A 27175-nucleotide genomic window follows, 5' to 3' on the forward strand; every position below is an offset into this window, starting at 1 on the left:
GCAGTATTCCCATAATTGTGTTCCGGGGTCGATCCGGGCCGATCTGTCAGAAAATCTTCAGTTAGTATCGGTTTTTCCTTTCACATTCATATAGTTATCACACGGACGACTGAGGGAGTGTGTGAGGGATTTTGTCAGAAGGAGAGACGCTTTGAACACGGCACCGAGAGGACGTCTGTAAACATGAACTTCTTCAGAGGAGTGATGGGTGGGCAGGCAGCCGGGCCGCAGCCGTCCGGAGCGGAGACGGTAGGAAACCAGCCCGGCTAGCTGCGGCTAGCTGCGGCTAACTTGCTAACATTTCCACCGCTGTGTACCCGACAAGCTGAGTGAGACACGTCAGCAATAAACCGTGTCTATCATACACCGAGGGTTATTTTTCTATTTCTCCTAAAAACACCAAGAATGACATGTGAATAAACCGGAGCCTGTCTAAATTAAAACAACGAGCTAGTCAGGAGGCTAATTAGCTAACGTAGCATACCTGTCAGTCAGCAGCAGGCTGTCTGACATATGTGCTGGTGTCTCTACGTGTAGCTGTAATGAATGGGGAAATGAATGAAAGAAGTCGGACAGGAAGGACATTAGGAGTATTAGCTGTTATTCGCTCAATCAAAAAAATTCTACAACATCTTTATTTTCAATAACCTCCAACATAATTCGTGTTTATAAGCAGCCTGTCAGATAAGTCATTCTATTACAGCACCCTTTGCACTCTGCACCATTGCAGACGTCATTGTGTTAGTGTTGTTTACATGTACTTATATACAGTCTGCTTATAAATATCCGTTTACAAAGTAGTCAAATATTCATGCTCACATTGATAAGCTTTGTTGTCTGTGTTTTTGGCTGTATTTGTACATTGAAAGCTACTAAAACCAGAGTCAAACTCCTTGTATGTGCACAAACACGTGGACGTTAAAGCTGTTTCTGATCCTGAGCAGAAGCTAATATACTGTAAAACTCCAATTTATAGCCTGGGCTGTTATTTGCTTAAACCACTGAACTCAACAGGCTTATATTTGGGACAGGCATATATATGGGACAGGCCTTTAATTCCTTTTAAACAACACTGTTGCTCAGCAAATTTTGGAAATACAATCAAATTGTGTTTTTGAACCAGTATGAATATTACGTGTGTAAAAGTTAGACTTTGAATAACATATCAATTATGTTACGACACTTGTTTCACAGCATCCGAGGATGACAGCACCCGGCACACCGACACGACCACTTTTTCCTGTTATAACAACATTCATAACTTGGATTAATTTTCATGAAAATCACATTTGATTCTCTTGATTGGTGGAGCGCTACTGAGTAAAGGAAGAAGAATAATTTACCTGGTAATCGACAACTTCTGAGGAAGGCAGCAGTCACCACTTGTTTTTTGTCATGCCAGTAAATCTGAATGACTTAGGGTCTTCTCTGGTGCTCATGGCTTCAGTAAAATGAAATTAATCGAGCTAACAATGTGTAGCATCTCCATATTGACAAAAGTTAAAACTTTTATATTTGTATGCACAGTCCAACCAGCTAATGAACGTCAACAGTCCAGTTTTATACATCCAAAGAACTTCTATTAAAATGACTTGCTGGGCAACCAGACCAGGCGTGTGATTGAGACAGGCCTTTATTTGTCAAAATGTGTAGCTACATCAGGCTAGTAAAAGGGACTGGGCATTTATTTTGGACTAAGCTTTTAATTGATGTTTTCTGGTTTATTCACATTCAGTAAAAAAGATAGAATTAAAGGCATTTAGTGCCAAATAAAAAAATAGGCCACCTTCTTGTAGTGCACTGTCATGTAGATCTGCAGCTGATGGTTACTTTCATTATTGATTTATCTATTTATCGCAGGGATACTCAACTGCCCTGCCCAGGGGCCACTTTTGTTAAATGACAGGAGGCCAGGACCACTTAATAAGCAAACATCAATAATATATATCTGAGATTGAATAAATGAGATAGATCCAGTGGCAGCAACCCTGCGCAGGTCAGGTGTGCACAAGGGCATTTCTAGAATTTGAGGACATTCAGCTATTAGCCCCAATCTGCTGGCACTTCTTTTATAAATAAGCTCTATTTTGATACTTTATTATGCACTCTGGCACCTTATTTATTTACATTCAAAGTACAAAAAAAATTGCAGTGTGAATCAGTTTAATTTCATTGTGAATTAGAAAATGGTCAGCAAGCTACCCTGCACCCTATCGCAGACCACATTTAGCCAATGGGCCATAAACTGAGTATCGCTGTTTTACTGTCTACTCAGTAAATTGGTTAGTCCATAAAATTGTGAATATTTTTCATCACCATCTCAGGTTCAAACATCTTCAAATTGCCTGTGTTAAGCACTCAAACATATTCAGTTTCTAGTGATGTAAAATTAATACAAGTATCAAATCCTGACAGGGTGTAATCCCAGTATGAAACACACCTAAGCTTAATGTACAGCAGCATGTGAGATGCATGAGTTTTGCAGGCATTGCACGAGTGTCATAGCCACATAATCAGATCCTTGTCAGTAGACATTCCTGTTTGGGCTGTTTGGGAAGGCATCTTGTCCCCCCTGCAGGATGCACAATACATTCATCATGAAACTGTGTTAAAGTTTTAGGTGCCATCTTTCTCACTACTGGTATTTAAAAAGCAACTAAACATTAATGCATTTTTTCAAGTTAGTAAATCATATTAACTGTCAATTTATTGTATGACTGTGACCATGTTAACCAAAGAATGTTTTTTCCTTTACAATAATTTACAAAGATTACAGGACAGTATTAAAAAATATGCATTCCTGAGTAACAAAATGTTTTCTGTCAATCATCTTATGACAACATTTTGTGATGATTCTTTGTACTCCATAAAGTAAATAAGGATTCCTCTATCAACAGATTCAGAAGTTGTGTGACCGGGTGGCCTCCTCGACGCTCCTAGAAGACCGCAGAGATGCTGTCCGGGCTCTCAAGTCCCTCTCAAAGGTAAAGTGAAAAGACAAATTTAATGGAAACAGTTCCAGTAGTAGTCCAGTAGTCCAGGACTTATGAGGTACACATCACTAAAACTAATGCAATCTAATACAGCAGTAGTCCTCCCATCATTGATATAAATAGGGTGGACAATAAACTAGAAACACCTGTCAGTATAAAAAGCAGTTTCAAAAAGCAAAGCGGATTCATTGCAGAGCTGTTTTTGACTACAGTAGATATTATAAACTAGTAACTGATTGTGTAATGGGGTTTGTGTGAAGCCACATTCATGATGCTTCCAGTGGGTGTTCAGTGTATTAACCTTTTTTAATTTACACGAGTAGCTGTCAGCAGAGGAGGAAATAGCAGTGGAATTAAATCCCCGTTCCCCTGTATTAACGTCATGTAAATGAGTTGGGTCCTTTGCGAATGTTTTCTCCTCTGTCACACTCTCATGGATAAAGCTCTCATTTGTCAAACTCTGCTGAATGAAATGAACTAATCATAGACATAAACCTCTCGAAAGCCACCTCTCAGTTCTCTTCATGGACAGTTTTGTTACCGGCTGCCACATCAACCATGAGTAATGAGTTTATCAGGCATGAATAAGGGGTTTAGGAGGCACAGGGTTTCACATTATACCACAGCGGTGTCGGTGCTGGTCAAAAACGCAGACACGGATGGGTTGACTTCCTGTATTTTATAAGAAACACAATATGTATAAGTTTATGAATGTTGTTTTTCTTTGTACACATGGATTGAAATTCCTTTAACAATATCATGTCCTGTCAACAGTAAACCATTGAACTTATGAGTAATATTAAGATACCACTGTTGGTTTATAAGTCATGGATGGTCTAGACCATGGAGAGAAAGCATATAGATGTTATGCACCACTACATATCTGGAACAAATTTCCAGAAAACAGTTTTTAAAAGGGATAGTTTGGATTTTTTTTGGTTGTATGAGGATCTAGTGTATAGTCAGTTTATTAACTACAGTTGATGTCAGTTTGTACGCTCCAAGTTTTGAGAGAGACAGGAATCAGCGATGGAAAGCAGCATACTGCTGTGGACAGGGGCAGCAGCAAAACATATGGCCTAACCAAAAAGTCATTACCAGTTTAAGTGGACACTATGGTGAGAATATTATCACCGTTTTACCTTGCTGTCTTTGGCACCACATTTTCTAAACCATAGAACTTCCATATTCCTACGCATCTCTCTCTTTCAGCTCGTTCAGTCTCTGTCTGCAAAAGCTCTTCCTCCGCATACTCTGGTTCATAAAGGTATCCTCCTGTCTCCACAGTGAGCCTCATTTATTCTCCACTGTCATAATCAGTCAGCTTTCTATTTTACTGTATTTGTTGTCTCTTCTATAAACCACTGAAAGTCTGACACAATCAGCTGACCTGTGGCACAGCACAGTGTATGACACAGCTGTGCTTTTGCGTAGGAATACAGACATGATAGAGTTGAGAAAATGTAGTGCCAAAGAAAAGGGGGTGTCTGACAGAAAGGTAAAACAGTGAAAATATTCTCAGTGTAGCATCCAGTTTGGACTGATATTGATATGTTTTTTAGGTTGCAAAAATACATTTTGCTGCTAACCCCTTCCACAGCAGCACATTGATTAGCTTCTGTGTTGGCATTCCTGCCATATCTCCAAACTGGCAATGTGCTGACTGCCATGTATTGAGGGTAATAAACTAACTATGGATAAGTACTTCATACAACCCCACTTAAAAAAATCCAAACCAACCCTTTAAGTCATGCTTCTGTGTTTATAGCACCTTTTATTGAATTAAATCTGGGACTATTCGCCCTGTAGCTTATTTGTCTTTATCTTAACAACACTTCGACTTGCGTTCTTGTTGTAAGGTGCTTTACAAATAAGCTGCCTTCCCCTTTATCTTTTGTAGAAATATCGCATGGAAGTTGGCACACAGGCAATGGATCACCTGATTAACATACTGCAAACCGACAGGTATGTTGATGTAGCATTTGTGTTTCTGTGTGGTCATGTTGGCCTAAAAAGAGTTTTGTATTTTGTTCGACTCAAGACAACGAAACCTGTGTTTTACTAACGCTCTGCTTCTTCCTGCTACATGAATAGGTCTGACTCTGAAATCCTTGGTTATGCTTTGGACACACTCTACAACATCATCTGCAATGATGAGGAGGAAGAACAAGGTATGAAACTCTCCCAGTATTATCAGAAATTAAGAAATTCACGTTCAATTGGTTAGTGTTTGGAGATAATTCCTCCTAATTGTGTGGCTACTGTAAATGGGGATTGAGCCATTGTTTTGTTTGCATGTGTAAATGACTTAAACTCATGTCAACTGGACATCAGTGAATTTGCATTCCCCTCGTCTGTACACTGATATTGACTGTTTTAGTTAAAGATTCTCGTCTCTCTTTTCTCTTCCATGTTTTAACCCTACAGATGAATCAGAAGGTAAAACTCTTTGACTGTGCATGATGCTACCCCCCCTAACCACCAGCAGCACTTACAAATCATACGTTGTTCTTGGTTGGGTTATGGAGAAAGAGCACATTAATAGTCTTCCTGCAGTGCACACATTGTAACCAGCTGATGAAATTAAAGTTTGAGTTGTTGTCATGGCATATCTTCACAAGAATCACTCAGCTGATTCTTCAGAGTGGTTGAAATGGATGCAAGCTTTTGGGTGAGGCTTTAAACTTCCTCTTCCCCCCACCCTGCCCTCGCAGACGCAGTTACCCCTCTCCCTGCTTCAGGGAAGCAAAAGAATGTTTCCATGCCTGGTCAGTACTGAAATCAAGCTTTCCCTGCTGTAGTTATAGGAGTGCTATTTAACTAACTTAACTAAAATTAGTTGGCACTAGAGAAGTGACTAGAAGGTGTTTGGGTGGTAACAATAATGCTTCACTAATCCCATCACATCCCTGAACCTCTGTCTGTTAATATGTCATCACTCATTGCTCCTTTGTTTCCTTCACATTTTAATACCTGGTTGTTTTTGCACTGCTGTGGTGAAATTATACTGTTTAGTCTTTTGATTTTTAAAGGTATACTGTGCAGGAATTGTCTCTTCCTTCTTGTAAACACAATATTCAGACTTGGGCCTCCTCCCTGCACTGCTTGTTTCTACACTGCAAGATGCAAGATGCAAGAGTACTATTGTAGGAACGTTACATTTGTTGTAATGGAAAAACCGATACTTCAGTAAGCTAACTAAGCCTACCACTGGCACCTACTGTCCAACAGAAAACAGGTCAACTCCCTGTTTCTCTTCATTCCCATGAAAATGAAAGCCAACCCCAGATTTATTTGCATTTTGGAAGCTTTATCCTTTAGGCATGTTGCCTAGCTTTATTTTTATTTATTTATTTAGTTATTTTTTCGGTGCTGTGTCCTCGAATTTCATAGCCTCTTCTTGGATACTTGTTATCTACGATCTGGCACTTGGTCACTACCTTTGTATATAGTCCCAATGTCACCTATGTGCTGTTATTGGCTGAGGGCAACACACCATGGCTCAAATGTTGCAGCCCATAAACGTCCCGCACACAGCAAAATAATAAGGAAATTACAAAATGCAGGCAGGGAGCAGAGTTTCTGAGGATGAACACACTGCCAGACACTTCTGCTGTGATTGAGAGGGATTACTTTTGCATTAGTCTATACATTACTATACACAAATCCTACACAGTATACCTTTAAGCGTTTTTTTAATCAGTTTACCCAATTTATAAAAAAAATCATATTTCCTCACTTTCCTGTAGCTTTTTGAGATTTGTGAATTGTTGTTAACAAGCACATATTTCAATCTACATTAAGTGATTTTGTTTTGTCATGACATGTCATGTCATGACAAATATGTTAGTGAATAGTTGCCTATTTACATATCCAACACACTGAGAGCAAACGTAGTAGTAATTTGGGATAGTGTTTCTGGCCACCTGGCTCCATTTACTGTTTATTAAATTTTGGTCTCATCCATCGGACTCTTATTTGCCATATGCTTCACCATTTTATCTTCACCAGTCAGTCGCTATTTTTTTCTGCCTGTCGATAGGTGCTGGGCAGCTGGAGGACAGTGGTTTTATTGGAGTGCTGAAAACATCTGCTTACTGTGATCAGAAATTACGCTGATGACAGCAGTGAGAGTGAACCAAAACTGTAAAGATGTGAGCTGGAAAACCAAAACATTGAGCTAAAAGAAGCAAAAAAAGTGACTCCTCTTACATTACATATACTCGTTTGGTCCATTGCTAATATGGAGATATTGAGGATTGTAGCTTTAAATGTAATTTTCTAGAGCCACAACCTTTTTTTTTGGGGGGGGGGGGTTAGGGATGCAGTAGGAAACAGTGAAACCCTTATAACGTCATCATTTTGTGTACATTTGCTTGGGTACGATATTGAAGAACGTTTTCAATAGTTTGAAGTTTCAAATCTCATAAATCGTTTGTTTAACCAAATAAAAACCTTCTGTTTTAATACTAATTCTGAAGCCATAAAATTCTCTCACCGTTGCGAACCTTTTTGGGGTTGAAGCAAAAATCTTGGAGACGGATGCATCAAAATATGGATAAATACATCTAAAACTATCGGCATTGCTTGCAGTTGAAATACTTTTTAAGTTATGGTCAGATTTCCAGGTGGGTATATACTGACTCTCAGTGCAGTGATGTTGCTAATTTGTCACACTAAAGCTCTCAGCACACCTCACATTAAGTGTTTATTCCCATGTATAGAATCACTGTTATAGTAACCTTGCTGCGCTCACCCTCTTCACTCTTTTATCCAGCTGTCCCCTCATCTGTGTGCCACCCTTTTGTTTTCCCAGAAGGCGCGTTCACAAGTATCACCCTGAGCATGTGCACATTTCTTTAAAGGATTCACATATTACATATAAAGTCATTAATCAGTAACAGTGATTAAGACTTACCGAAAGATTTGCATATCAGTAAGTATTGCTTTCTAACTCAGGCTGATTGTTATGGACAAACCAACTGGTCCGCTCACTAGACTGCTGCAGGGTTTATTGGAGGTGTTACTAATTTCAGCTTTCACCTCACTTCACAGATGAGGCTGCCCAGAAGCAGGCTGATGACCTAGGTGCCCAGTTCACAGACCAGTTCATTCAGGACCCTGAACATGTGACTCTGCTTCTCACTCTGTTAGAGGTACCAAACCGTTTCTGTTCCAGTGGCATGTGTTGTAATATTAGTCCCAACAACTGCCTGACGTATTCATGCACTGTATGATTTTTAGGAGTTTGACTTCCATGTACGCTGGCCCGGGGTGAAGCTGTTGACTGCTCTCCTGAAGAACCAGGGTCCCCAGGTGCAGGGTATCATTCTGGTGAGCCCCATGGGTGAGTGTCTCCGCTCCACATCTGATCACACTGGTTTTGTAATGTCACGATTTTACTCACCATCAGTTTAATATCATCATGAAAAGCTGACAAGTTGCACAAAAAGATGAGTCAGTCTGTCAAAATGTCACAATATTTAATCATCCTTTTTATTCATGTGTCCATCCGCAGGTGTTTCCAGATTGATGGACTTATTGGCAGACTCCAGAGAAGTAATCCGAAACGATGTGAGTACTTGTCCCCGCTTTCACGTTAAGACCAACTTAAGCTCTGTGTGAAAAAGTGCAGTCCTTTCATTCATTTCAATGAGGCCTGTCCATTGACCAGCAAAAATAGTTGTTCCTGACTTAATTTGTGCTGCGACGCTATCTAACATCATTCAGCAACACGCTGCATTTACCAGTTAAACCAATGTGCACATTCCTGGTGGATTACTCTGTAGTGTGAACGCTGTATTTACTGTATAGTTTACCTCACGCAACAAAAGATGAAATAACTGCGGCTGTGTTTTGGCATCTGAGAAGGCTTCATACCCGCACAACTATTGCTATGTTTAGCAATGTCAACACTACTACTGCGGTGTATTCAAACCCCTTAAATGGAAAAGTGTTTTAAAAAAAAGCTGCTGACCGGGCTTGCGTCTTAGTCTGGAGGGGCAGAAACTGGGTCTTTTAAAAATGATGATACAGACACCTACGTTCACTTCCTGACTGGGTCTTATCAGTCTTCCAAATTTGCTTTCCAAATCTATGTTTTCCACAGCCCTAACAATGTTACTGTCAGCAACAGTTTCAACCCCGTCCTCTGTCCAAGCATCGAAATTTGTGGTCTATTTTGCATGTACTGTCCTTCCTCTGTAGCGCTTTTTCTGCAACTATGCAACCAACCGCAGAGAAGAGAATCTGCTTCCTGATTACATTGGCACAAGCATGCCCAGTGTGCATGAATGGTCATGTGATAAGCATTTTTAGGCGTGTCAGTATGGATGGTGATTTCTCAAACGGTGCTAAAATGCTTGCGTGAATGGAGATTGTTGTCATTTTAAAGCACTGTTTTAAAATGAAAGGGAACATCAATCAGATGAATGACGACCTGTTTTTCGCCTCCAACAGGGCCTGCTGTTGCTCCAACAGCTGACCAAAAGCAATGCTGCCATTCAGAAAATTGTGGCATTTGAAAACGCATTTGAGCGTCTTCTAGATATCATCACAGAAGAGGGCAGCAGTGATGGAGGTAAAGGGATTTTGAGATATGGAAGTTTCTGATCTTCAATACAGAATTGTCTCAAAGTATTTACATACAATCCCTATATGTCTATATGTCCCTGACTGATTCACATATCCTTCTCCTTCTGTTCAGGCATTGTGGTGGAGGACTGTCTGCTGCTGCTGCTCAACCTGCTGAAGAACAACAGCTCCAATCAGAACTTCTTCAAAGAGGGTTCCTACATTCAGAGAATGAAGCCCTGGTTTGAGGTCGGTGATGATAACTCTGGCTGGTCTGCTCAGAAGGTCACCAACCTCCACCTCATGCTGCAGGTAGCGCAGAACACTCATGTTAAACTGTTGCTTTAATCTATTCACAAATTCAACAAGCACAGTGATGACGATAACGTGATATAATTTTGTTCTGTTCCCAGTTGGTGCGAGTCATGGTGTCTCCAGTGAACTCTCCTGGAGCTACAGCCAGCTGTCAGAAGTCCATGTACCAGTGTGGGCTGCTGCAGCAGCTGTGCACCATCCTCATGGCCACTGGCGTGCCTGCTGACATCCTCACTGAGGTAATGACAGAGAGTACTACCTAATACAGAGAATAGCTCGACTCTTTTGAGACATAGTGTATTCAAGCTCATGATGTGGCCGCTTTCTTTCAGACCATCAACACTGTATCAGAGGTCATCAGAGGCTCACAGGTCAACCAGGACTACTTTGCATCTGTCAACGCTCCTTCAAACCCACCAAGGTGAGACGCTACCAGTGAACCAAGACATTGAATCTCCCATATTATCTGTACTGATCTCTCCTCTTCTTCTGTCCATAGACCTGCCATTGTAGTGCTGCTCATGTCCATGGTGAATGAGAGGCAACCATTTGTGCTTCGCTGTGCAGTCCTCTACTGTTTCCAGTGTTTCCTGTACAAAAACCAGAAAGGACAGGGGGAGATTGTGGCTACGCTGCTGCCCTCCACCATTGATGGTAAGTTACACAGGGTCGAGACCCTAGAAGTGGCATTATCAGATCTTTTTAAGAGTTTATAGACAGTTTGTTCTGATTAGACACCATGTGTTGTCTTTGTACAAACAGTACTCAAGTAGGTTAATACATTTTATGAATGCAGTGTCAGACAAAACAACATATAGGCTCATACAAAACTAAATCCTCTCAATCATCACTTATGACCCACTAGAAGTGTGTGGCAGTGTATTTATTTGCAGAGACTTTGCCCTCTGTCTGTATTTTCCTCATTTTTGCTGTGCTCAGGATGTTCCTGAGTGCGGAACTTTATAAACAGGTTGGCAACCAGGTGCCAGACCGTAGGCAGCACACATCCAACAGGGGGCTTCAAAAATTGCAGACACAGCACTGAAACCAAAACATAAAAGCGAATATGGCAAATGTGGAGTTGGCCTTCGCCTTACTTTCGCTGGCGAAACTGTTTGTTGTTTGCAAACAGTAGCCGGACGGGGTTAGGCGTTTCTGTGTCGAAGTTACACAATGCACATTACCACACCAAAGATGGATTAACATTTTTTTATTCTGTCTTCAGCTTTATTTCTGTATTCACAATTATTTATTTACTGACTCGCTCTTTTTTTTCCCCTCAGCCAATTCCATCTCAGCGGGCCAGCTGCTGTGCGGAGGCCTGTTCTCAGCAGACTCTCTGTCCAACTGGTGTGCTGCCGTGGCCTTGGCTCACGCCCTGCAGGACAACCTCACTCAGAAGGAGCAGCTGCTGAGGGTCCAACTGGCCACCAGCCTGGGAAAGCCCCCCGTCTCCCTGCTGCAGCAGTGCACCAACATTCTCTCCCAGGTAGGACGATAACAGCAGCACTTAGCCACAGGAGTAAAGATGCTAAAAGGATATGAGTGTCTGGATAGGAAGAATTTTTGGTAGATAAAGGTTAATACTGAAGTGTCAACAACAGTGAATAGAACGGTGTCACATTATTGTGGTTTTGCAGGGAGATAAGATCGTCCGGCGGGTAAGTAATGTGTTTGTGTGTGTGTATGTGTGTGTGTGTTGTGAGTATTTGGGTAGCACCTACGCTGGTTATTTTGGCTTGGCATCTGTAGAAGGGATCTCGTTGGCCAACTTGTTGGGGGATCTTGCTTCCCTTTTAACTCTTTACTACCCCTCTTTCGTCCCTAACTTACGGCTATGACCCCATTCTTTCTCATCAGGGTGGCACACGGTTGTGCTCGTCCCCACAACGCTGTCATTGCTCTCACTGTGTTCACTAGTGGGAAGTACACAAGTGGACACCTAAGATAGGTTTAGAGAAAAGGGGCGCAGCAGCTGTTACTTGTGGTTTTGTCATCCTAACACCTGCTTTGAGCTGTGACCTTGGTTTGTATGCTGTGCTGTAAGCCCTCATCTGTGTGTTCAGGATATGTCCTGCAGCAGCTTTTGGGCCTTTCTCCTGTCCGAGTGAGAGATTGCTGCTTTTAGTTGTCTGGTTACTTACATGTACAAATGCTCAGTACAGGTGCCACAAGATTTTATAGTTTATACTAACAAGGATTATTCAAGCTTTACTGTGGATTCAGGTTGTTATAAAATCGATTTAAAGGGAAGTATTTTACAACCTGGACTCTATTTTCCTAATGTCTTCATGCCTAATGCTGTGTTCACGCCAAATGTGATGTGAATTTTTGAGTTGCAGTACTTGCACAAGTTTAAACGCTAGAGTATTTGTGTTGACTGGCTTCTTCCATGCTTGAAATCGCTGAATTGATGAATGAACTTAAGCCAGTACGTCCTCGGCGTCATATGTCCCTGGAGGATCTCAATGCTGATTGGGTATCACGGCGTGAATTGGTCACTGAAGTTCAGATTTTTCAACTCGCGCGAATAAGCATACAACGTGAAATTGCTCTATTTGCTCCGCTTACTTCATGTATTTTGCGTCATTCTCGTTGCGTCCATTCGCGTCTGATCGTGTCATTACATTACCTTTACATGTAATTCACTTGGGGGAATAGTCTTATTCGCACCCGGTGTAAGCACTACATAAGTGACTAATGGAGACAACAATTTTTGAAATTGGTCCAGTATTGAACAAGGGTGCTGCAGCTGGCAGACGTGAAATAGGCTGCAATTTAATCTGCTGAATAATGGTGCACCATCAGTGTGTGTCCATGAAGTGCTTGTTTTTGCCACTGACAAGCTCCGATTGTTACCTTTTGCTTGATCCAGCATGGTTGTTATTGTGTCTAACCAAGTCTTGCTCAAGAAGAAGTCTCGTTCTGGAGTCTCGTTCGTTGAGGTCTTGCAGGAAGACAACAGACAATTCTTTGCGTGAATCCTTGCCATACTGTTGTCAGATGCTTAAAACAACAACCTGAGCCTGTCAGTGGCAAAAACAACCACGTCCTATTGACATACATATGCCCCAAAGGATTACATTGCAGCCTGTTTTGTGGCTGCTGGCTTCAGTGCTCTCGCTCAATACTGGACCTATACAAAAAAATGTTGCTCCCAGTTACCTAGACACAAAAGCTTGGGAAAATTGGGTCCAGGTGGAAAAATAAAGTTTTGTTTTAAGGGTTTCAGAGTTGAGATGAAGGTTGAAATCATTCAGCCAAACCAACCCTCCCCGTTTCTCTGGGTGTTACATTGCTCTCCTCATGCGTCCCCTGGAGCTGCATGTTCTTCTTTTTATCTCCCGTTGTAGATTTTGCAATGGGGGTCTTTGACAGTCTGCTGAAATGCACAAACTTGGCTTCACCTTCCCGGTGAAACTCCTTGGTTTCGGTTAATTTGATCTCAAGTGAGGTGAGTGAGTCTGAATCAAGGAAACTGGACTCCTATCCTAGGCAAGCAAAGTTACTTTGTCATGTTCAACTGGACGACGTAACCAGGGGGCCAGCACCAGGGCTTGGTGTAGGGATCTAGTCGGTCAGGCAGTGGGCAAAAGCGGAGGTCTTTGTAAACTTACCTCTGGTGTTACCCCAGGGGATAAAAATCAGCTCTTAAAATGTCTCTTTTTTTGTAGAGAAGGAGTTTGAGTACATGCTGGATGTGGAGTGATATTTATGTTGTTGTGGCTTCAGGAGAAGTGCAGGTTTTTACTGGACTGTTCCAGTAAGAAGGGAGCTGATTCAGAAGGTGAAGCCCTCACCTGCGGTCCTTAACTTGAGACTTGAGATGACTGGAAAAAATTAGATTGGGAACAGGGTGAGGAACTTGGACGCTCAGAAGTAACCTGGAATATAACTCCTGCTTGTTTGTGTTGAGAAGAGACAGCAGAGGTAGTTCAGACTTCTGAACGGGTTGCCTTCTGGACGCCAACCTGTAGAGGTAGCCTGAAGTAGACCAGTTGGACCAGTGCTAACATTGTTTTTCTCACACCCTATGAGCCCCCAGGCTGACGAGAATGTGGTCAGTTTGCTCTGACAGTTAAAGATAATGTATTCATGTTAAAACTCATTGTAATGGTGGTTTTTAGTTTTAAAGGAGGAATTGTGCCTTTATTCTTCTGGCTTGAAACTTCAATTTTAACAGTTAGATTTTAGTTTTAACCACAATCGCTGTCACAAACACACACAGAAGCTGAGTGTATGACTTTTTTTTTTGACGTAGAGGCCAATGTTTGTTCAACTTGTGGTCATTTTCTTGTCCTTTTGTTTTCCTCCTTATTTTTGCATTTCGTCACATTTGGAGACAAAATCTGAAAAGGTGATTTCGTAAGTTTTTGTAGTTTGTAATGCTGATAAGTTTTAATTTTTACCCACATCTTCATCGCTCAAATCTCCATACTTACAAACTTTCTTGGCATTTCACTTCAGGAAAGACGTCTGCTCTTCGTAAAGCATGATGTGCATTAAGTGTTAATGCACCATCTTATTAGCGGCATCAAAATAGTTTAGAGTTTACAGATTATATTTGCCTCTGCACCGTTTTAATCTGGATTTTTTTTTTGCATTCCAGCTCCATGAAAATCACAATTTCTTTTTCTGCAGCTGATTGAGATTAATTATTTTTAACTGCTTCATGACTTACTGGCACAAGTTTCCAATAAATGTCCATTGGAAGCTGACTTTTGTAAAGCGGAAATGTAGATCTTAAACCTCTCTTTCTCAAAGCTGTTTTCATGGAAATGCATGATCATTTTTATACCACTTCTTTTTTTATTGCAGTTCCTTTTTCATTTTTCAAAAGCACCTTCAGCAGGTTTTTGCTTTGCATGTGCTGCCAGCTAGAAATACAGTATAATATCAATTCTGACTTTGTGATACTTGGATTGCAAGTCATCAGTCACTCGCAGAATTAAAATTGTAAACCACAAACTAGTTGAAAATTGTGGTATACGTGATGCCTGGAGGTAAAGATGAGGGCTTTTTAAGGCTTAAAGGACTTTGATTTCTTAATACAGGATATCTAACCTTGTTTGAATATAATAATGTATTAATTTTGACTGTGTCCTTGTTTTTTGTTTGTGATAACCTTATTAACTACTAATGGTTGATGTGATCGAAGTGCTCCCAGTTAAGCTTCAGTGGGTTTATTTGACCATTTTCTTATGTTTGTTAACTGGCAAAACTCCCTACATGACAGGATGGGAAGAAAATTGGATTTACTGTTGGAAATGTGCCAACAAAATTAATGCTACCTATAACACCAATTCATAATTAAGCACTTTTTTTGTCATTTTATCAGCCCCCCCTTTTTACTTTGCTTTTTCCCTGTTTGAATTTAATACATTGGCAATAATTTTGTTGGATTTCTTTTGCAAATTATAATTTACTCTTTTGAAAAAATGACCAGAACTTTTGCTTAACTAATGTGCAAATCTGGACGTAATCTAAATGTCTACAACCAGGATTTAAATTCTAATTAATTGAAATTTTAGTTGCCATTCTGATCATGGTTACGATCATGTACCTTGATGTACGTAACTTCCCACATTTAACATCTTCATTGTCTAAGCTCAAACTATTTTAATAGTAGTAGAATATTACATATTTGGACTCTTCTTAGCAGTTTTTACTGTAATTCAAAAAGCAGCATGTTGACGTCTGTTTTGTTTTTTCTTTTTTTCTCTACAGGGCAGTAAAGTGCAGACCAGGGTGGGCCTCCTCATGTTGCTGTGTACTTGGATCAGCAACTGTCCGATCGCTGTCACACACTTTCTGCACAATCAGGAAAACGTTCCCTTTGTATCCTTGAAGCCGTTAACAAGCCATCCACCAATGAATGTCTGTCTTTAATCATAGTTTTATTAACTAGCTTTAAACTCAATCTTAATTAAACTTTTTTCAGGTGGACCTTTTATTTTTATTTTTGATTAATTTTTAGGAATACAGTTAAATCTTCTCAGCTATGTTCTATATAACATTGTATTCCACTTCTAGGTTTAAAGAAAGTGTGTGTTTGAGACAAAAATGTCTGGTGTTGAATGAGTCCTTGACTGAGTGTGACTCCTGCAGCTGACAGCACAGATCTCAGAGAATCTGGGAGAGGATGAAAGGCTGGTGCAGGGTCTTTGTGCCCTGCTTCTCGGCATCTGCATCTATTACAACGACAACTCGCTGGAAAACTACACCAAGTAAGTGTCAGCTCACACACACCCTGAAAATAACACAGTAAACACGATCCCTGAACTTTGCATGAACTGGCATAGTCTAAAGCCCCAGTTTAAATTCAGTTTTGCCACATATTGTTGTTTTTGGTCGCTGAATTTGGACTCAGTGAAGCTTCATAGTGGGAACACAGTTGTATGATATGTACAGATACAGTATGGGGATCATACAAATAGCTTCTTGTTCTACTGTAGAAACGCAAGTGCTATTGCAATTTCAGTTTGGATTTAATTATTGAGGTTTATGATAGATAGCTACAAGTAATGATCTTTACTTTTTTCTACTTTACTATTACTGTGACATCTCTGTGAGTCTTTGTTGTGCAATAAATGTGTATATATAGTATATATTAACATTTAAAAACATGCATGGATACTTAATCAGGATTTTCCAGAATTGTACCCATTTTAGCCAAAGGTCATCTGACTTAAATCATGTCATCATAGTGTTGGTTGAAAAGCTGTGTCCTGTTTTAAGACGTGCCACGTTGTCTCTGTCCTCCTCAGAGAAAAGCTAAAGCAGCTCATTGAGAAGCGCATTGGAAAGGAAAACTTTGTAGAGAAACTGGGCTTCATCACCAAACATGAACTGTACTCACGGGCGGCTCAGAAGCCGCAGCCCGTCTTCCCGTCTCCGGAGCAGATGCTGTTCGACCACGAGTTCACCAAGCTGGTCAAAGAATTGGAGGGTCAGTCGCAAATAATCCTCCATGTCCAGTGATAGTTCATCTATCATGGCAGTAGCAAAGTTATTTGGCGTCTCATGAATTACTGTTCTCCCTGCTCTGAACAGGTGTGATCACCAAAGCTGTTCATAAATCCAGTGAGGAGGAGAAGAAGGAAGAGGAGGTGAAGAAGACATTAGAACAACATGACAACATTGTAACGCAGTATAAAGAGCTGATCAGAGAACAGGTAAACAACACACTTATTCTGCGTGTGGTTTTATTTGTCATCTCTGCGTACTTGACTGTTGACTGATTTATTTTTGATTGTGTGATCCTCAGGATGCTCAGATCCAGGAGCTGAAGGAGCAGGTAGCATCCATGACGACTCAGAACGAGCAGATGCAGAACACAGTCACCCAGCAGCTGTCCCAGATCCAGCAGCACAAAGATCAGTACAACATCCTCAAGCTAAAATTAGGTGGGTTCACCTGGCTGGTTGAGGTTTTTCTGTCCTTGAGAAAGAAGTACTCTGTGTCTGGTTTGTTAGTTGAATAAATTGCCATCCCAGCTGATAACATTTTACTGCTGCAGTGCCAAGATACAGGGCGGCAGTGATATGCAGCGACATCGCAAGATACAGTTTTACAACAGTATGTGCACAGGGCAACAACATAGATACAGTCGTTATTTATAGGAACACCCACAAAATATCACATCCTTAAACGTTGTGGGGGAAAAGAAATTATTTGCGATCATGCTGAAGAATTGCATTGTCTCTGCACAGAAATAAACTCCAAAATCCAGAGGTAAAGTTTTTTTTCCCCATGTTCCTGTGTCTAAGTGACTAATGGGAACAACATTTTTGAAATTGGTCCAGTACTGAGCGAGGGCAGCGGCCAGGCTGCAGTGTAAACACTCAGGGCATGTTTGCACTGCCAGTTTATCTCCACTAAAAGTGCTTATTTTCTAGGTTGGGTGGAAAAGGGACAGTGAAATAATTACTTTCTGTACAGTGCTCTTGTGTTTCACCTGATACAAGCCAGCTGTTGTTCTTTTTCACATGCCTCATCTACATTTACGAGCTCCTTTCATTATGATCTCCTGTTCATTAGCACACGTCCAACTGGTTAATGTCCTTGCACTAGATCAGAGAAAATTTCCCAGAGGGTGCGTTTTTGTTTCCCCCTCCTCTACTTTGGGAACTTCAGCAGTATTTACTCGTGTCGCGGAGATTGTTTGTCTCTATGAGCATGAATTAGTGTTGTTAATTTTTGTGTTACTGGGCTATGGAGTTTCATCTGTTTTCATTAGAAGAATGAGAGAAAGTAGAGCAGAGTGTGTAGTAGAGACAAAGGAAAATAAACCTATGTTCATTTGGGAAAATGGCTGACAGGCTCAGATTATTATTCAAAGTGTCTGACATGTTGGGAAGGGATCCCTACAGAGATAGATCTTTTTGTTAAAGTGTAAGATCCTTTTTGTTTTGCCACAACAGCCCCAAAATCACTGTCGCCAAACCCACCAGACTCCATTTAAATAAACAGTAATTTTATCATCGTATCTGATTTTATTTTAAGATGACAGAACCAAATAAAGCTCACAGAAACCATCTTGCTGTTTGATAACGCAGTCAGGCTGGAGGCTCATGTTATCTATTACTATGTAAAACCAGTGTGTTTGATTTGCTCCTAAAGGGATTACAAAAAAAGGCTTAACTAAGGGTCTTTTCACACCTGCCCTGTTTGGTTCAGTTCAGTCAAACTCAGTTTCGTTTGCCCCCTACGTGTGGTTCGTTTGGGCAGGTGTGAACACAGCAGTCGCACTCAGGTGCGCACCAAAACAACCAAACTGAGACCTTCTTGATCTCAGTCTGGTTACAAACAAACTCTGATGCGATTCGTTTGTGGTGAGAACGTGTTCCGACCTCAATCCAAACCAACTGCAGTCACATGACACATTGTTTGGGTTAAACATAAGCATGTTACAGTCCTGGAGGATTATTAATGTGCATCTCCTCCTGTACTGCCTTAATATGCACATTCAGCACATCCAATGCATCAAAACATTGTTTTCTAGTTGGAGCTGCGCCTCGTTTTCAAACTGTATGGTTTGACTAAAATGAACAATGACAGCAATATAGTCCACGATGACCAGCGCTAAAATCAACCTGCGTAGTTGTCCCTCCATTGTGACATTAGAAAGTGTCACATTTATCTTGCAAGTGTACTCTTCTTCAACGTTTTGTTTACTTACTCGTTTATTCTCACATGGAATTTCTAACCAGTAAAAAGCAGTTTTCTCGCGCAAGGCATTTTATCTGGTCCGCTTGTAAATGCCCAACTCTAGGCAAAGAAAATTAGTCCCTGATTCAAACCAAAGCAAGTGGACTCTGGGTCTGAAAGCTCCCTAAAACAATCTGAACTCGTCCCTTAATGTGATTATTTACTCTACAAGAACCACACTAATAAATCATCCAGGCTGATATAACGGGTTGTGTGCCATCAGATTTTTTAAAACTCCTGAATAATGAAATCCAGTATCCCTAGAATTATGTCACCATATTTCCAGTAGCTGATGTTGTATTTAGTGCATGTGTGAATATCTGTAACATCGACATCTATATGACATTTTAACTGAGTGTGTGTGCGTGTGTGTGTGTGTGTGTGTGTGTGTGTTTTATAACTTCAGGTAAGGACAACCAGAGTCAGTCTAACAGCCAGGGAGAGAGCTCTCAGGTGAACGGGCTGCAGACGGAGGAGCTCACACAGCTCAGAGAGGAGGTGGAGGAGCTCCGCAAGCAGCACTCACTCCTTCAGACACAACTCAGTGACAAAGATGCACTCATCAACACCCTGGTTAGTAGTGTGTTTGTTTGTGTGTGCAAGCTTCAAGTGGAGGTGGTTGAGCTGTGTGGGCAAATCACACACTCCTCCAGACACAGTGACACACTGGGCGGAGTTTTGCCTCAGACAGCAGCGGTGGTCACTGTTCAAACACCAGAACATGATTGATTAGCAGACAGACTAATATTCAAGTCATCAGTAATTAGTTGACTTTATTACACAAACTGTGTTTAGTTATCTCTGGTTGGATCTATACATAACATACAAACAACAGACAGACTTTAAATAATACACGACATGCACTGAATGTCTGACCACGCCTTTACTGTCATGGTAACAGACAGACAACAGTACAGTAATAGTCATTAACTACAGTTTTCATACAAACCAAACCAAGCTAAATCAACAAAAAATATCACATCAAAACCTTAACAAAACACTTTGTGTTCATTTTAAGAATTGTATGTGTCTGTAAGACTGACTGAATCAGGGCCGGGACGCATGACACGTCTTTAGCCGCTTGGAAAACACAAGATCGGGCGCTGGGTGCTACCCTTGTGCCAACTCTGTGCCAACTTTCAGGGCGCAGAGGCAGGTTATGAAGTTACTAAGCAGGCGTAACACACACTGAATCATAGCCTGCTTGCCTGATATCTTGAATATGGAGCTGATCTTCGTCAAGTTGGTTTTTAAGTGTGTATTAGGCCTAAAATATTGTCCATGGCACATATTGAAAGCTCTGGGTAGCCCTGTACAAAATAATCAGCGTCTTTCCCATATTTATCACAGACTGATATTTACAGAAGAAAGGGAAGATACACCAGCTTTGATCTGTTGTTTGTCGTCACATGACATGCAGTGCACTTTGCTGCGTTCCAAAATCTCAGGGTGCAGCCGTGCACCCTGAAAAACGGGCGCTTGGGAACACTTGTGTGCCGTGATGGCATCGCTTTTGCTTTTAATGAGTCTTTTGCGTGTCTACATTGAAAAGAAGGGATTTGAGAGCACAAAAAATGCGCCATGTGTACCGGCCCTTAGAGCTGCAACAATTTGTTGATTAATTGATTAGTCAGTTGACAGGAAGTTATTAAGCAGCTATTTTGTTAGTCGATTTATCATCTAAGTCAGGAGTCAACATTTTTCAGGCCAAGGACCCTTAGCTCAAAGAGAGAGGGAGCAGGGACCCCCTACTACATACACTTTGTAAACTGAGTTGCGGGGTGCCAAGTAGCTCACCTGGTACAGCAGGCACCCTGTTTACAAAAGCTACGTCCTTGCCATGGCAGCTGCAGGTTTGATTCAGACCTGCAGCCTCCTTTCCCACTACCACTGTCCTTTCAATCAAAGGCCAAAAAGTAATCTTTAAAAAAGCAAAATTGAGTTTCATTTGAGATTATTCTCTTAGTATTTGTCTTGTGTGTGCTGGCCTGTAACTGCTAAGTCAGCAGCAGTTGTAGCATAGCTATATGCATTAGCCTGACCCTTGGCACTGTTGCCAGTGGTTTCTTAGGTGGACGGTTTGTCAGTCTTTTGCTTGAAAAGTTACAAAACGATTCATTGTGGCTCACAAGAATGTCCGTACACTGGGAATAATAATACAGCTAACTGGCCAACATGTTTCAATAGTACATAAATGTTAGCTAACTAGTTCACCCTGCCATTATAGATAAGTGCCACACAGTCATTTAGTGTTAGCTAGCTCACATGACGGCCCATGGATTGATGTTAATGTATATTTTCAGACATGTTTAAATTCTTGGGGGAAAAAAAAAAAAATCAATTAAAACTCAAATTATCAATCAATAATTAGGCGGCTCTCCTGCGGTAACTCTGACAAGTTTCAGATTCTTCAATGTGATGATTTGCTGTTTTGTTTTTTTATCACTGTAAATTGAACATCTTTGTGTTTTTGACTGTTGGTCTGACAAAGACAAGACATTTAAAGTCGTAACCTTCGGCTCTGGGGAAACTCTGATGGATGATTTTTGCAATTTCCCGACACTCAACAGACAAGGAATAAGAAAATAATCAGCACATTAATCGTCATTGAAAAATGTTTCTATTGCAGCCCTATTCTGAATGTAATCCTACAAGTAGAGTTTTACTTTCATCATATTGCCTCACTCATGTATTTTGTTTCCTCTGTGTGTGTAACTGTAGCGGTCAGAGAAAGCAGAAGGTTCAGCAGCAGGATCAGACAACACAGAACTGCTCAAGGTGAGTGTCATCACTAACACACTTCCCTCGTGTTAATTCTTTGCTTGTGGGCAGATGTGAAAGGGGAGGGCTGGCATCTATATTTGTTTATAAGAGATGAAACCAACACTGTCGTTCTTAATTCTTTTCGACTTCCCTGCCTTCTGTTACTCAGCCCAGAGCCCATTTGGAATGTCACCAGCCTTATCCCTAAAAACCTTCATCTATGTTTCATCATTTTATTTCATTCATTCAGATTCATTCAGGACCCCCTCGCAAACGAGATGTTGCATCTCAAGGGGTTTATCCCGTTAATAAATTTCAATATTTCAAAGATTTTGTACATGACATGTATTTTTGTAAGTGTTGTTTGACTGTTGTCTGTTGTAGGAGCTGGAGGCTCTGAGGAGTCAGGTTCAGTCTCAGTCGGCAGAAATCACCCAGATGAAGACAGAGAGACAAGAGCTGCTCAGAAGAGCTGAAGCCGGGGTAAATATCAGGCAAATGAGACATTTTGTGGCAAATACATCACATTATTCTTGATGGATACTAAATGAATCACCCTCCCACTGGTGTCTCTCAGTCTTCGGACGCAGTCTCCAGCAGTGACGGTTCATCAGATGCTGCCAAGATAGCAGAAGTAGAGAGCAGACTGGCAGCACAGACGACCGAGACAGAGAAACTCAAGGTGTGTGGGAAAAACTGTTGCAAAAAAATGTCACCCTGATGCACTTCTTGTATGTTTACACCAGTTGGCTCTGATCTCTTTGAAATGTTGTATTTATTCATTATATATTTTATTTCCTTGGCTCCCATTATTTGTATTTATGGATTATTCTATTCAACATCTACACCCTTTTCTACCTGTCTATTCTGTCCTCTCCTTCCTCCTCCTTGGTTTCAGGAGGAGGCTAAGAGCCTGTCGCAGAGTCGGGCGGAGCTGGAGCAGCAGCTGGCCTCAGCCAACAGCACGGTGGCCATCCTGCAGACGGAGAAAACAAAGCTGCAAACAGAGGTGCAAGAGTCCAAGAAGGAGCAGGACGACCTGCTGATGCTGCTGGCAGACCAGGACCAGAAGATCCACAGCCTCAAACAGAGACTCAAAGACCTCGGAGAGACGGTAGACAATCAGTATTTGTTATGTTTGTGGCGATTGAAGGTTTCACAGATAAGAGTAAAATCCAGGAGTAGAAAATATGGAAAAATATCTTACGTGTTAGTCATCGCTCCACTTAAAAAGGATATTTTTGTTAACTTTAGGTGTATTTAAATAAATATTGAAACACACACATCGGGATTATCATCAGAAAGTGGGTTCAAAATATCTTAAAAAATCACACGTATAAAGGAAACAGGCACACAAATGATTTTCTGAATGACCTCCTTGCATGTTTGACTAAATGCAGCGTAAAAAAAACATATTTCAGCATAAAGCCGTACACTGGAGGATTTTAGAAATGATATTGTCAAATTCTAACCCCTACTGTACAAGCAGATCATCTGGGATGTGAAGCCAAAGCTCACGATTTATGTGCTCACACTGTATGGTCTGATTGTCAAGCCACAATCTGAGTGCTCATACGGGGTTCCCACAGTCATGAAATTCCTTGAAAAGTTATGAAATTGGAAAAACTGGAAATGGTTTGCAATTAATGTCACCAGTATCATGCAATACATATTGGTGTGTGCAGCTTGTCAGCGACAGGATTGTCTAACAAGTGAGCAAAGTTAGCAAGCGCTAGCAGTTTGCGTATTTGCAAATGCCTGCAAAGTGAATGTTTAATATAATTTGGCTTTCAAATGATGAATATGATACATGGCTCAAGCGAGAGGCAGACTGTAGCTGCACTGGATATACACTCTGCACCAAAGCGTTTGACATTGGCAACATGGGGAAGCGGCTCTGGTCAGTCATGCTGTAAGACAAAGCATCAAGATAACCAAAAGGCTACTTAACAGACTGCCAGCGTCAGCACATATTTTGTGCCTGCCATCCCCAGGCACAATAGTTGTGTCCAGTGTATGTGTACACACAAAGGCACTCTGTTCCACTTCATGCTATATTTTCACTACAATGCCTGTCACAGAGCACACTGGAGCAAGAACCTCATTATGGTGCCCTATGATAAGGTAAGCTAAGGTAAAACTTAAAAAAATGAAATGTCCCACAAGTGGAGACACACAGAATCCAGTATCACACACAGTCAGGGGTAAATCATGCACAGTTAGTGGTCACTGATGGTTAAGAAAAGCGATCACAGACAGAACAAAGGATGATCTATAACGCTAAGTTCTACATTTAGGGAGGCAGAACCTCCGCCCTGATGGAAGCATCTGAAGAGTCCAACCAACACAATAGGCCGAGCTTTAGAGGTGACCCTCTCTTCATACAGATGCTGGAGGATGCTATACAGGCCTATATACCTACTACGTGAATTGAGTCATGAAAAATGGGGGGCAAAATATTATGGAAAATTTGCAGAAAAATTTTGTGTGGGAACCCTGGCTCATACTTGACTGTGTAAAATAGAAAATTAAAAGGTCTGTTAGCTCCAGTGGACCGTTTTGGCTATTGACAACTGTCAATAAAGATTCATTTAAAAGCATCAGGGCTGCGGGCAGATAAAAGTTTCTTTTGCTATCAGAGTAACGCTTCACTTATGTAGAGACAGACGTCCCTAAAATAGCTTTAAAGTTCATTTTTGTCTAAGTTTTGATTCCTTCTCTGTCTTCGGCATGCGCACACAAGTTAGCAAGTTAGCAGCACCAACAAACTAGCTGGGTATAGGTTACACTGTACACCTGATTGACTGAGAAAAAGGGCATCTTGATCTTGGGGAATTGAGTTGTGGCATTGCTTCAACTGTGTGAGAAGAGCCTGATGACAGCCAACCAGAATTTCTGACTTGCCAGAAATTGCTCTGAATGACCGACGGCAAAGTCGTGAGCAGTTGATCAGCCCACGGTTGGTCCTCACTCCCCCTGTGCACTGCACGGTAAATGACACCTGATGAAGCTGAATTTTTTTTCCGACCATAACAACAATCGGGTCAGAAACTGTCTGAAATCGTACAGTGTATATCTACCTCATGTCCTTAATGTTGTCCTCTATACTTACTCATTAATTTTATCTGACTGTCGAGACACAAAATAGACTGAAAGCTTTTATAATCTTAAGCTCTTCTCTCAGTTTAACTTCTTATCTGTGGTGGTAGTTTTTGGTAGCAGAGATGTTGTGAGTAGTGAGCTTCACATCTTCAAACAAAGCGCTTTGTGTCCTGATCACTCAGCTGCGTTTTCGTGTGTTTGCTTTAGTTAGACTGTGGCACTTTCCTTACAGGTGGACGATGAAGACGACCTGGATGCGCGGGACCAAACAGACGACGACTACGAGGAGGATGAAGATGAGGACTAGAGGAAAAAACACTGAAAGCAAAGAAAAGGAGAAATGGGAATATCTGTCTGCCAACAGGCGAGAGAAGAAACGTTGCAGAAACACACCTGAGAAACTGAAGAGTAGGACTAATGTACCGGTGCAGTTTCTCTCCCCAGCTGCCATGCGATCTTCATTTTTCTTTACCTCCTTGTCACGTCACATGTACATGTTAGTTGTTTGAATATTTTTTTTCCCCAAGGATTCAGTTTTCAGTGACGGCGGAAATATTTGGACATGTCAGTGCATTCATCTCTGCTACTTTTGCCATCAGCTTGTGATGGATTTTACCAGTCTTGTGTTTATTGTAATGTACCGTCATATAGTTTGTAATCACAAGAGAACGCTAGGTTAATATTTACACACAAGTCATCTGGAACATTTAGAGAGGAGGATTTAAGATGTAGCAAAAAATGCAACCGTAAGCAGATTTGTTATTATTCTCATTTTATCATAAACACGATGCAGCCGTTAGGAATCTCCACAACCCCGAATTTATTTTCACACCTCATTGGTTTGAGTTCAGTGTGTATTTCAACACTCACTTTTTCCATTTCACTTCGACAACACACCCTAACCGCTCTACGATATGCTGCAAAAACACTGACAGAAAACATGTAAAGACAAAAAAGATATTTTTGCAACTTTTTGTCCAGTACTGGCATCCAGCTTCTGTATGATACTGTGTAACTTATCAGTTTATGAACCACGTTGAGATGAATAAAGAATCTATCAGTCTGAATGCCTGAATGGAGGTATAATTGTAGATAAATAATTAAATTTTACTAAATCCACAGTGAGACTTTTGTGTTTGTTTGTTTTTTTCGGGTCATTCATGTCTAAATATAGGACTGGATAACTTTTAGAGATGCCAACACATACTATAAGCATCTTGTCAGTACTAATATGAGACCTGTATTGAAATATCTTTGTGGTGTTGTCATATCCACACCACCAAACATATTACGGCAAATAATGGCAATGATTGCTGATATTTCTTGGACATGAAAATATGCCTACAAAACACTTTTTGTTAATGTAACTAAATAAACCAAACGTGTACACAAATGTTTCTGGAAACAGGACATGTCTAAATTCAAAATGTCCCAGCAGGATTTGAAAGGGGGACGTTTTGGTTTGTGGTCGTCTTTATCACTAAACCACTGATTGATTTTTGACATTTGCTGCTTGATGGATGGTGGAAAGGCAACCAGATGGTGTTAAAGGAGAGAGAACAGAAAGAAACGGAAATGATTAAAGAGGCACTGGATTATATATCACGGTTATTGTCAGTACTGGTATATTGTGACACCCTTATCTGATACACAGCCCTTTGGTGACTAATAATCAAACAGTATTATAATATAGGTCAGTGGTTCCCAGCTGGTCCAGCCACAGGGTTCAGATTTCTCCGTAGTCATTAGTTCAAAGTCCACACAGTTTAATATATTCAGCGTCATACTTGTGTTTGGCCATGTTGTCAGGCTAGTTTGCTGTCTCTGTCAAGTAGCTGTCTGTTAGTCGCTCACTCTACAGCAGGAGAGGGGACTTCAAAATAAAAGCTCTGTGCCGGGAATTCACCGTATTTAAAAAGGAAGTGTCTTTCGTTCCATTCAAAATCAACTGGCGACCAACTTTTGGACCACGACCCACCAGTTGGGAACCACTTATACAGACATTATAATAACAGGTAGACAAAAAGAAGGATAATTCAACAATTAAAAATTCTTACTGAACTGCTTTTACTGGAAATAAATATCAACATCAACACTCTAAACTGCTCAGTTACAGTGTGCAGCCATTTGTCCAAACGTGGTCACCAAAACCTGAAAAGAAGGCTGTTCAGCTGTCCTCCAGTTCATCAGAATGATTTCAATCTTGTCCTGTCCTTCAT

At 40.9% G+C, this 27175-nt stretch overlaps 1 protein-coding gene across 6 annotated transcripts; it reads left to right on the forward strand.

Moving 5' to 3' along the window:
- Positions 1-26077, forward strand: uso1 (USO1 vesicle transport factor). 6 transcript variants are annotated; one of them, XM_033624122.2, is made up of 27 exons: positions 1-249; positions 2898-2984; positions 4894-4958; positions 5088-5164; positions 5421-5432; positions 5708-5761; positions 8049-8149; positions 8238-8340; positions 8512-8567; positions 9453-9573; positions 9700-9878; positions 9980-10120; positions 10214-10302; positions 10381-10535; positions 11165-11370; positions 11522-11542; positions 15609-15719; positions 15990-16108; positions 16649-16830; positions 16935-17056; positions 17149-17287; positions 19498-19664; positions 21813-21869; positions 22239-22337; positions 22432-22536; positions 22753-22968; positions 25189-26077. In XM_033624122.2, the coding sequence occupies exons 1-27, from the start codon at positions 184-186 to the stop codon at positions 25261-25263; spliced, it is 2925 nt and encodes a 974-aa protein (XP_033480013.2). In that variant the 5' UTR covers positions 1-183; the 3' UTR covers positions 25264-26077. The 6 variants fall into 6 exon arrangements, with proteins under 6 accessions (XP_033480013.2, XP_033480014.2, XP_033480015.2 ...); XM_033624123.2 differs by lacking the exon at positions 11522-11542; XM_033624124.2 differs by lacking the exon at positions 5708-5761.
- The last annotated feature ends 1098 nt before the right edge of the window (positions 26078-27175 follow it).

The sequence above is a fragment of the Epinephelus lanceolatus genome, chromosome 3 (assembly GCF_041903045.1).
Source record: "Epinephelus lanceolatus isolate andai-2023 chromosome 3, ASM4190304v1, whole genome shotgun sequence".
NCBI lineage: Eukaryota > Metazoa > Chordata > Actinopteri > Perciformes > Serranidae > Epinephelus > Epinephelus lanceolatus.

Bases quoted from the DNA above. Each gene is read 5' to 3' on its own strand.
- uso1 (XM_033624122.2), top strand. From the start codon at position 184: ATGAACTTCTTCAGAGGAGTGATGGGTGGGCAGGCAGCCGGGCCGCAG. The intron at 16,831-16,934 runs GTCAGTCGCAAA...TGCTCTGAACAG, and splicing joins GCTGGTCAAAGAATTGGAGG to GTGTGATCACCAAAGCTGTT. The intron at 17,057-17,148 runs GTAAACAACACA...TGTGATCCTCAG, and splicing joins AAGAGCTGATCAGAGAACAG to GATGCTCAGATCCAGGAGCT.